The sequence below is a fragment of the Aptenodytes forsteri genome, unplaced genomic scaffold (genome assembly GCF_000699145.1).
Source record: "Aptenodytes forsteri isolate BGI_AS27 unplaced genomic scaffold, ASM69914v1 Scaffold2, whole genome shotgun sequence".
In the NCBI taxonomy this organism is placed as follows: Eukaryota; Metazoa; Chordata; class Aves; order Sphenisciformes; family Spheniscidae; genus Aptenodytes; species Aptenodytes forsteri.
The window spans coordinates 12105963-12117763 of record NW_008795695.1 but is presented as its reverse complement, the minus strand read 5'-3'; the positions used below and the strand labels follow the sequence as shown (position 1 = coordinate 12117763).

Below are 11801 nucleotides of genomic sequence, written 5' to 3'. Positions count from 1 at the left end.
TTGTCAAGCATTGGAACAGGCTGCCCAGGGAAGTGGTTGAGTCCCCATCCCTGGCGGTATTTAAAAGACCGCTGTCCCATGGCTTTCTGGTGACAGCCCAAGCACAGGGGACATGCCGCAGCTCCCTACCACTCTGGTTAGACTCAGCATGCAAACATCTGCATGCAGGCTCTGAAAGGTCCCAGCCCTGCTGAGGAGCTACCTGGGCATCTAAAACAAAGGGGTTTTAACTTTACAGATGTTTAGGTATTTAAAAGACCGCTGTCCCATGGCTTTCTGGTGACAGCCCAAGCACAGGGGACATGCCGCAGCTCCCTACCACTCTGGTTAGACTCAGCATGCAAACATCTGCATGCAGGCTCTGAAAGGTCCCAGCCCTGCTGAGGAGCTACCTGGGCATCTAAAACAAAGGGGTTTTAACTTTACAGATGTTTTTCTGAAAACCTTAGGAAATTATGCATGCAAAGCATACCCTGATTAAAGTGTGGCCTTAACATTGCAAATTAAGTGCTATCAAGTTAAGAATCCCCAGGATTAAGGTTGTCTGGGCCTTCCTATTTCAACGTATTTTTGTACATGTGTACAAAACCAGCCTTCATCACATGTTGATGCACTCTTTTGCTCCCTGGCTGGAGATCAAGCAGAGTTAGATGGCAGATAAGGAGACTCTCTGGTTTCATCTTATGCAGTAAGGTGGAAGGTGGGCAGCAAACCAGTCACCAGGAGAAGTAACCATACCATTGATTCAAGCAGCTGGAAATTAGCCTGGAGAATCGGACCCTGTCTTTGCCTAAAAGAAATTCCTGCAAGATGCTGGGAAAGTGTTGTACAACACATTCATAACAACCTTTCAGAGCCGTGGCTTTCGCAGGTCCAGGAACCTGACCTGCAGCCCTGGGACCTGCTTAGCAATCAGGGGACTGCTCACAGTCACCGTCGAGGACACGAGGCTCTGCGCTCCGACCGCACAAGTTGTTAAAGGCAGCGCTAAGCACTCTGAAAATCAAAATCAAAATAAATTAAAAAAAAAAATTGAAACTGCACCCTAGGTGTCTGAGAGTGGGCATGCAAAATGGTTTGATCTCAATCTCTCTGCAGCTCAGTTGCCCAGCTATGAAAGACAGAGAACCTCCCTCCCTTCCCGCAGGCTTCGTGAAGACAAATTGCTGTCTGTGAATCATCCCAGGATTCACCTCAAGAAGTGATAAATAATTCTATGTTCAGAGAGAGGCTCAACAGAGCACTGAACCATGCACCAAATGCACAGTCCAGGATGATGCGCTGCTGGGAAGATCCTTAGAGGGGTTCCATTGTCCCCGAGCACCACATGGAAATGTGGTCCTCGGGGCAAGGCAGCGTGGGATCAGGTAATTAAAAGAGTTTACTAATCTGCATGTGTAGGCACAAAGAGAGGAAACAAAGATTGTTTTTATTCAGTTCTACCTTTATAATTAATTCTAGCACTTCGTAACTTTTAGATACTTAACTTTGCAATTTTTATTTAAAAAAAGTTGAAGTCGTTGGTGTGTGCGTGTGTAATACTATCCTAATGGATTGATGGGCAACCAGTGAGAACTACCAGAGCAGGTTGACTAATGATATAGACATTTTTTCCCCATCAGTAAAGAAATAAGAAAAGCGGGGCCTGCCATATCCCAGGCAAGGGTAAATGGTTCCTTCTAGGAAGAAAAGGTGGGGAGTGGCCAGGAGCAGGTTACTGTGAAAGGTCATGGAGACCTTTCCGCTCCTAGCAGGATGGAGAGCATGCCAGCATGGATAACGTCAAGAAGAAAATAACAGTAGTTCAACAGCATGCTGTGCAGTAATTTCAGCAGTTCCAGTTTCTCTTTTCATCATTTATTTAAGACTGTGTCTAGACAGTGCATTACCATTCACAGAATTTATGACTAATGCCCTGAAAAGCAAAGATACCGGAATAATGTAAACACAGAAATCACCTAGAAGCCATACAAATCCTTTTATGGTTTAAAATATTCCCAAATTAACTTTGGCAAGAAAAAGAGTCAAGGTCACCACAGTATTTCATGGACAAGCCTGCCCAGAGTGCCCACCAACAATGTGGCAAGGGCAGAGCAGAAATTCTGCAGCTAAGCTTTAAAAGAGATTTACAGATTTGTTAATATTAGATGAAATAAACTCATCAACAGCTCTCAAGCCTAAAATATCCCTAGAGATGCTTTTAAAAGGCATAGAATTATACTGGGAAACAATACTTAAAGTGTTACCAGGATGCCTTTTTTTCCACCCAAGAAGACGGTCTTGATTTTCAGAGGTTCTGAAACACCTTGAAAATCCTGATCACTCGTAGAGTTTCTTGTGCAAATAGAGACAACCATAACTAGCTAGTGACTCTTCAACATTTAGCTGACACAGCTATTTCCTTGTACTACAGAATTAAAAAGCAATTTTCTCTGACTGCTTCTCAGCCTTGTCATTTGATAGATATGTGCACACATGTATGCACGTGCATGTATATCAAAAAGACCTCACTGAAGTGACTATTCAACACCTATTAGATTTCCTGCAGATTTTCCCCAGCATGGAACTGCTGCTTGGAAAATAATATGATCAACAGCTGGTCCATTGCCAGTCTGAGAAGACTGCCTGGACATACTGTAACCTGCAGGTCAAATTTTGCCCTGGCTGACACTCCACAACAGCCCCAGAGCCAAACAGTTGCAGGATACAATAAATGAGGGATGATGTGTATCTAATTATGCTTTCATTCCTCTTCTCTAGCAAAACATTTTAAGAACAAGTAAAATACAATGACCACTTCTGTGTTCCCGTCTTTCTGTTAAAGGAATTTTCTTTTAGACACAGTGTTTTACTAGTAACTGTTGAGAAAATACCTTGCAAAAATTGTTTGGAGGTTCATTTTCCAATGCTCTGAAGCAACTTAAAAGTAGGATGAACACATTGTTCTTTACATTCTATGGGACATTCCCATAGAACTGAGTCACCCAAGTCTTATGACCCAAAGCGAGGACCAGGGCTGCAATAGGACCTTTCCTTTTCAATCTTTTGTTACAGTGTTGAGACTATGTAAATTCCCAGGACGATAACTTGAAAAGGGGAAATGTAGAAAATGCAATGTCATACTGAAAATAGGAGACAAAATTACGTCCTGCAGAACTTTTCTGGATGCTGGAACAGTTCAATGCTGGCCTAGCTAATCCAAGATGCCTGTTCAGCTTAAAAGCATGTGGCTTTATCCATTAAAAAAAAAAAGTTCCTTTTCCCCAAGGAATCCCTTCCACCTACGATGAGTTCTGCTAAAAATTAGCAATTTCTTGTTGACAACTGGTGGCCCTGATGCGGGAAGGGGAAAAGCTTCCATCTTGAGTCAAAGATGATTAAGTCTTCCCAAGCAGAGTCTTGTTAAAACTCAGAAGTTAGATCAGATCCACCAAAAGGTTTGCCAGTTTCCAGTCCTCCAACATAGCCCTAGGTAACCAAGGAAGCCCTGAGAAAATGGGCCCTAATGTAGTTTTGATCGGAAACCGGTTGGTACCAGCTTGTCCTGAGGCCACAGGTTGTTTTAAATTAACACCAAAACTGGGTCTGCATCCTCGGAACTGACCCTGCTCCAAATCAAAGGAGATGTTATCCTAGCGCATCCTGAATTACTTTTGAGAAGAAAGCTCCTACTGTAAATACAAGCACACTCAGAGCAGACACAGCACCAGGCAAGACTGTGTGAGTTACTGCACTTCACCACAGATACTGTGGTGAATGTAATTCGTGAGTTACTGCACTTCACCACAGATACTGGCCTGAACCAGGACAAGTAATGAGCCCTTGTAGGGGTAACAAGCAGGTGCTTTCTTCATATTCACCTGGAACTTTAGGTGAGTGGAATTTGTGACTAGGGGTGGCAAAGAGCAAGAATCAGGAGAATTAGTCTTTCATGTCTACTCCTTACCATGTTGGACCAAGTTTACTGTAGATTTTTGCAGACTCACTGATGTCAGTGAACAGGAACCTATTGCCCAGAACTGAATTAAGCCTTTACATGTCTCAGTTTAAGTGAATTCTCTTCCATCAGACATTTATTTCAACTATTAATCTGACTAATACTTACCTAAAGAGCAGTAGAGTCCAACTTGCTCATATCCTTCACAGCAATCTGTAAGAGTGATGGTTTCAGGGACTTCAACAGTATGATACTGCGTTTTATAGTATGTCCGGGGACACACCATCCATGGTATCCATCCTCCACAGGAAGTGCTTTTCTCATAGGACTTTTGGTAGGCAACCATTTTAAACACATTTTTGGTCAGGCTATAGTTGCACAGATGGTACCCTAGCAAAGAGAGGCCTTTTTCTAGGGAGGAAAAAAAAAACAGGAAAGAAAGGGATCAGCACTAATTTGTCACCCCAGTGCATAAGTTCCCTGCAGTATCTAGTTAAAAATACTGTTATGAGAAAGCAGTGACAGAACCAACACAGATGAATGATTTCCAGGAAGGCTGATGTTAGGAAGAACATCACTTCAGAAAACAGACAGAAGAAAGAATTACTAGTGACTACTTGTCATAGACATCACTTCAGTCATAAAAAGGATGCAGATTGGTAGAAAATTCAAGAGCTCGCAGTGCCTTCAGGTGCAAAGCAGAAAAAGGGCAATTTAACTCAAGTAAGTATAAAGGAAACTAATATATGTTAATACAAATTAACAGCAGAGCAGAATAGGCACTTCCAGGGCAGAGTCATCCAAGTACTTTATATGTCCACTCCAGGCTCACGCTGCCAAAGTGTTCGTCTTTCTCCGCTGACTATAAAGGGAATGAAGGACAAGGAACTCATGGGCAGATGAGTCACAGTAGATGTCTGGAATAAGACATCCTTCAGACATCGCCCTAGGCTAAAACTGGGTACTCATGCATCATGGGGAAGGACTTTCAGATGTCTGAAACAAAAGGTATTCCTGGAGCTCCTATGTTGCCTATCTGTGTTTGTAGCAGACCATCTTAGAACAGGCCCTTTGAGAGCTGCTGTGGTTCATTGACTTTAGTATAAACAAAGTCAGTAATAAGTTCATTAACTACGTAATGGGACTCAGTTTCTGGAGTTCTGAAACCAGTCATGATGAGGAGCAAACTTGTTACATGCTTTACTTAAAACTGAAATGCTGGAGCAGGAGCAGGAAAAAAACCCACACCACAAAGGAACCCAAACGACAACAGCAGCAACAAAACCAGATGGAGTTTAAGAATGAGCAGTAAGCAACCTACAATCATGTCACAGACATCAGGCTGTCTCCTAATGAGATGCTATAGAAGCCAGAGGGGCTGAGTCACCCTGTGTCCCATTTGGGAAATAGATCGGATAGAATTAAAATGCCTATATCAACCTTTAGACAAAGCAAAAGAAACTTTAATAAGGATAAATATGAAATAGCTGCAGAGATTCAAGTGTGGCAGGACTCGTATCTCTGAGAGGTCTGAGGGGACCAGGGCCAGTCAACAGACAGACTGAAGCTAACACAGTATACACAACAAGCATACAATTAAAATATTTACAGCTTACCTTATTTGCACAGCTTATCTTCTGCCTGAAAAGATGAAACATGTAAAAACAACTCAAGAAAAAAACCCTGTCAGGTTCTTAGGAATCATGTGCTTTTATCATGTTTAGCTTTCCAGCTAAACAAAAGGTATGTGTGCAATTTGAACAAGACTGGTAAAAGAGCTTTGAACAGGACAACTCATTTGTAATGCAAGGACAGTCCGGAAGAAAGCATGGGATAGATACCACAGGCTACAATACGTCCCGCAAACTGGCTCAACCAAATCACCCAGAAGGTCTTCCTCCAGCCCTAATCCTAGCAACTGCTCAAATAAGAACAGCCTGAAAGATATCCCCTGCCTTAGATATTCAAAAGTCCATGAAGAAAAATGGATTTGCTTGGTGCAATTCCCAAACGGAGGCACAGACACCTCCCTGCAGACAAGGGCACTTTGGAAGAGCAGAAGGAAGGAGAAGGTAGCTGGGACGGACCATGGACCACCCCCAGCCTTCCCTCTTGACTATAAATAACTTGTGTCTGACCAGACCCAAGGAGAGCATCGGGCCCCTGGGAGTCCAGCCCTGCTCTGCCTGACCCATCTGTGCCTTCATCCTGCAGCAAAAGGCAGAGTTTGATGTGGGGCGTGCTACAGAGGGTGCGTGTGAGAGCAAGAGACCTCCCAGCAGGCTCCAGGGAGCCCTGTGCTGCTGCTTAGAGCAGGTCAGCAGGAAAATATCAAGAATAAGAGCATATCTAGAAGTCCCACTCCCTGCTTCCTCCTCCTCCCCAGCCTCAAGCAGGACACCTCTGTGTCCCGTCCCTGAAGCTAGCTCCAGAGACAGCAGCTGAAAGTCCTTCACAATCACTAAAAAGCACCAGGGCTGTTCTTTGTCCTTAAGAAGAGAGGTGAAAGGAGATGGTCATGAGGGGCAGGAAGGAAGACGCCCAGCCTGTCCCAAGCTGAGGGGCTGAAACCCATACCCTGCCTGACGCAGGAGAGGACCCCAATGGCTGGGATAGAGGTCTGACCTGGACCATGAAAGCCCGTACCCAGCTGTGGCACGTAGGTCACTGTGCAGGAGGGAACTGAAGGTGAAGTGAGTCAGAGAAAGTAAGGTGGCCTCCCTCCCCTGGCTAAATTTAGGACATCCCTCTGGGACAGGGGAAAAGAGAACAAATGTGGGTTCTGGAGCAGAAACCAGAGGTCTGCTTTTTATCCAACGCATTTGATCGATTACCACTTCACATGAGGCACAAGTGCCTTACAAGAAACAGGTAGCTGTCATTGCATTTTGTAAAGCATTCCCTTGCCACATGTTAGGAGTGCTCCAAGAAAACCTACCCCAGAAAATGCTTCTAGACATGTAGGCATGGGGGAAAAAAAAATTTTGTTTCAGCTTTTTTTTTTTAATTAGTTTGGGGCCTGAATGGCTATATACGCAAAGTGGGATGGAAAGAGCATCTAAATCATTTTGGATCTAGCCTCTATCTGGAGAAAGTGCACAAACATATAATGGTGATCAGGGAAGGTGGGAGGAGCAGGGCAAATTTTGTTCTATGGAAATGAGAAAAAGAAACCATTGCACTAAGGAATCATACTGTTACAGTATAAAATGATGTTAGAGGGGGGTAGGGCAGGTAAGGAACAAGAGCTCAGCCTGGTTCCTTGTCGCTATGATCCCTCCATTTCTCCAGAGCTCCCGTATTAGCATGGCTAGAGCAAAGCAGACACTGGAAGAGAACAACCGAGTACGGAGAGCACCGAAGATTCGTGTTGTCCGTGCAGAGCTGTGGCTGCAGCAAGGACATAGCACTGGAAAGCTAAAAATTCCAGAGTCAGCTGAGCTGGCTCAGGCTCTACAGCAATGTGCAACATAAATACAGGTATGAAACTGAGAATAAAACGGTATAGAATTAGACACAGTTTATAATTAGAAGCTACAGCTGTCAGAGCAGATATAAAATCATATTTCATACTTAAACATTGATACTAGGTATAGAATGAGGCTGCCAAAGCCAAAAGAGAAGGTTTGAGATACAGTTAGGGTGGTACAAAAAGATACCCTCGCTGGAAGAGGTTATACCGAAGGAGACAGGGAAAGGTGCAGCACCACCAACCTTACCATCATCCATCACTACCACACAGTTTGAAACAAGCTTTGACACTCACAGAGTTCAATTATTTGCTGACAGCGGTTTCCTGCTGAGCAATGTGGCTTAGATCAATTTGGGCTCTTTAGCAAATTGGCTTTCTGTTCTCATTACCCCCATCTATGGGATTATGGCACTATCAAATGGAATTAAAATGCACTGGCTGTTGTTTCCAGCAACACAAAGCTGAAGTCAATCACAAAGCAGGAGAAGGCAGTCACCTGACATTAGTAGGGCTACGTTATGCCTATCATCTCTGGGCTTTAGTTTTTTATCTTAGCAACCACCAGCTTTCAGCACTGTCAGGGAAAGTATAAATTTTATTATGTTAAGCGAGAGCAGAAACAATTAAAGCAAATACTTTATTAATAGAAACAAATACTGAGAGGAAAGGCTGAAAGGAAAGTCTTATAACTCAAGGTCAAACCCAGATCAGAACTGAGAGCATGATCAAAAAATCAGCAATAAAAAATGCTTGATAGCATTTATGCCACAGTCTTAGCTGCAATTCTGGAAACTTCATTGCTCAAGTGCCAGAAAAGCCACTCTGAGCTGGGATCTGCAAAATCTTTTCTCGCTGGAGAACAGCAAGAGCCAAAGACAAGCCCCTTTCTTGTCTTGACGTAACCTTAAAAGTAATCCTTTGGAACAGGTTCACGGAGGGCAGATTCAAACTCAGCTTTAAAAGGCGAAGGCCCCGAAACACGAAGAAAAATGGATTAACAGCTCGATTTTTCTGGGTATTCCAAATTCTTTTTAAAGTCAACACCATTGACTTTAAATGGCACTAGAATGGGGGTTCTGCTGACCCCCAATCTGTAGAAATCTCTTTTTTTCAGCTGTGACTTTGACAGGATAACAGAAAAGCCTGCAAGGCTTTAAGAAATATGGTTTGTATTTTGACTGAGACTTGCAAAACCACTTAAGTAAAAAAAAGCAACAAAAAGCAGCCAAAAATCACTATCTTTTCTCTAAATAAATCAAACCAGAAATTAAGAGCAAATTAGGATTTAATTTAGCAGTTACAACCTAGCAATTGAGTTAGGTTTTTCCAAATTACAGCCCATACCATAGATGAAAGTTAAACATGTCTTCTACAGCTTCATTTTATGCATCTCTAGGAATTTGCCAGGTACATTACTACATAATTTCCTCCAAAAGTTTATTTTAAAGACAATTTTCATAAAAATTTGCACATTACTGAACACAAAGCAGCAGTCCTACTCATTCATTTCTGGCACAAAGGAAATGACAAGGCTTTTGACTGGGGGTGAAGAGTTGGGGACAAAGTTTGTGTTTTGGCTTGGTTAATTTTCTTTGTTTAATTATCAATGAGGATTCTTAAATGGTCGCTGAGACATTGCCAGTTCTCCAGAGAGTGGCCACCTTGGCCGGTTTATTTCAAATAAAGAGGTATCCCACATCCAAACTAAGCTGTGCTACATAACAGCCGTGGTCCTCTGACCAGGTTTGCATCACTCACCTGTAATTTCATTTCCCCTTCCCTGCCGTGTGGCTGCCCAGAAGATGAGAACAGAAATAAGAGCGATCCTGGCCATTGTATCGCCTGTCCTGGATAAGCCCTTCTGATCGCTTCGTTTCCAAGGCGCTAGAGCTCGATCGTCCTCCCATGCAGGCTTTTGGATTAGGGGAAAAGGTGCTCTCTTTTTTTACCTTTTGCAGGTGGGTGATAACTACTGGCAACAGAAACAAAGAGGCTCCGGTGGGAATTTTGCAAGTTCTCTCTCCTTCGCGCCCTCCCCGGGGAACCTGCCTCTTCTACCTGCTCAGCTTGGCCTCCCCTCCCCGCCTCATTTTGAGAAAAAGGCATTTCAAAATTGCTGGTTTAGTCCATGTTTACCCTTCTGAGCACTTATTCCCTCTCACACCTTGAACACCTGACAACTAGGAGCCAGATTTACATATCTCGAATGTCAGGTATAGGCATCTTGAATTTTGTTTCTGTCCACACATCAGGTGATACTATTTTTTAGGTCTTTAATTCTGTACTTTGAAAACAAGCTAAGAGTAAAAACAAATGTCTATGTCAATGTTTTTTCCTGAATTTAAGCTGTTTCACTAGCTGCTTTCATTGTGCTCCTCATTTCATTGCAATTTCAGTATCACATAAACCAGAGCAATGCTAGGCAAACAAGAACCTTATTAGGCAGGGCATGAATCAGGAGATTTGAGAAACCAAAATCCCTTTCTTTTCATTGTGTAAATCATGAAGGCATGTTCCCAAGATAGATGTGCCTGCAGCTTTACAATACAGGACAATAACTTCAGTGCAATATCACTTGGCTCATGCGAGGAAAAGGAGTAAACACAATATGGTATCTTATGAGGAGCTGACACTGAAGTATGGAAAATCACAGGTACAGTTCTTGGAGCTGAGGCAATATGTTCAGACCAGCACTTAAATACATATTACGGTACTGCAGACAATTTCATGTGGATGAAAGAGCCAGATGTAAGGGAGCCGGAACCACAAACTCTCTTATTTGTGTATGTTCAGAATATCAGTAATATCGCTTCTGTAAAACACTGTCGGGCAACCACTGTGTTAGCACTCACAAGGTAGGAGAGCTGGGGCCCTGGAAAACATGCGGGGCAACAGGGGAGTTGTTCCTGGATCGTTCAGATCCTCTGGCAGAGGGCAGAGCCAGGGCTCTGTGTTGTGTCGAGGCACTTGTGAGCTGTTCTTCTGGCTTGGAAAATAAAATATCAAGCTCATCAGAAAGAAAAAAAAAAAGCAGAAGAAGAAAAAAAGGAAAATTAATGCTTGCCCAAACTTCAATTGAAAAATGTTTTTGCAGAAAATGGGAAAATTGGATCGTTCAGATCCTCTGGCAGAGGGCAGAGCCAGGGCTCTGTGTTGTGTCGAGGCACTTGTGAGCTGTTCTTCTGGCTTGGAAAATAAAATATCAAGCTCATCAGAAAGAAAAAAAAAAAGCAGAAGAAGAAAAAAAGGAAAATTAATGCTTGCCCAAACTTCAATTGAAAAATGTTTTTGCAGAAAATGGGAAAATGGGTAGAGGAGAACATTTAAAAAAAAAAAAAAAAAAAAACAAAAACCAAAACCAAAACATATTTTGGTTATATTTCTGCGCTCATCAGAAAGAAAAAAAAAAAGCAGAAGAAGAAAAAAAGGAAAATTAATGCTTGCCCAAACTTCAATTGAAAAATGTTTTTGCAGAAAATGGGAAAATGGGTAGAGGAGAACATTTAAAAAAAAAAACAAAAACCAAAACCAAAACATATTTTGGTTTGGAAATATTTCTGCTATGTCTAAGGAGAATGTGTACCTTAGCACCCCTCCTCCTGCACGCACCAGGATGTCTAGTCAGGCTGTATGCCCCATGTGAACCATTTACATCTCCTGTCAGCACAGGGAGGCAACAGGGAGACCCTGGCTGTAAGCTGTACAGAGGACACCATCTGACTTAAAAACCCCACTAATAAATAAAATAAAAAACGAGGACTTGAGTCGGTGAAGTTCAATTTGCAAATAGAAATATTTCTCTTCGTGGTCTATATTTTTTTTTCAACAATCTAAATTTTCTGGAAAAAATACCTTGATTGAAATTTTTCAGCTAGCACTCACAAAAAGGATCTTTAGCCCCTAGAAATGACTTGGCACCTTTTGCAACAAGTGTATGTCCTGGCCAAATTCAAATATAGGTAATTCCAAACTGGCATCTGAATTGGATTGCATTTGGGGTCTCCCACTCACAATCCCAAATTGCTGGATAGGGTTGCCATGTGTCTTAAACAGCTGCTGCTTTCCAGAGTTAGCTATAAAACAAATGTCATCATCTTCACCGCTAAGGACTTCTATGACTGAAGTATGATCCTCCAAATTGCAGTAAAGGACTAACATCCTCGTTCTAAAAGACTTATGTGTACATGCTCATCTTTAGGACTGTCGTGGTTTAACCTCAGTCGGCAACTGAGCACCACACAGCTGCTCGCTCACTCCCCCCTTCCCTGGTGGGATGGGGGAGAGAATTGGAAGAGTGAGAGTGAGAAAACTCGTGGGTTGAGATAAAAACAGTTTAATAATTGAAATAAAATGATAATAATAATAATAATAATAATAATAATAATAATAATA

At 42.4% G+C, this 11801-nt stretch overlaps 1 protein-coding gene across 1 annotated transcript in view; it reads right to left on the bottom strand.

The window, feature by feature from the left end:
- Positions 1–9243, bottom strand: part of UMODL1 (uromodulin like 1) — a 55843-nt gene extending 46600 nt beyond the window's left edge. Inside the window, exons 1-2 of the mRNA XM_009282999.1 lie at positions 9168–9243; positions 4106–4348 (exon numbers count right to left, since the gene is read on the bottom strand). Coding sequence (XP_009281274.1) covers positions 4106–4348; positions 9168–9243 — 319 coding nt within the window. The remainder of the gene's footprint in view (positions 1–4105; positions 4349–9167) is intronic.
- Positions 9244–11801: the final 2558 nt, after the last annotated feature.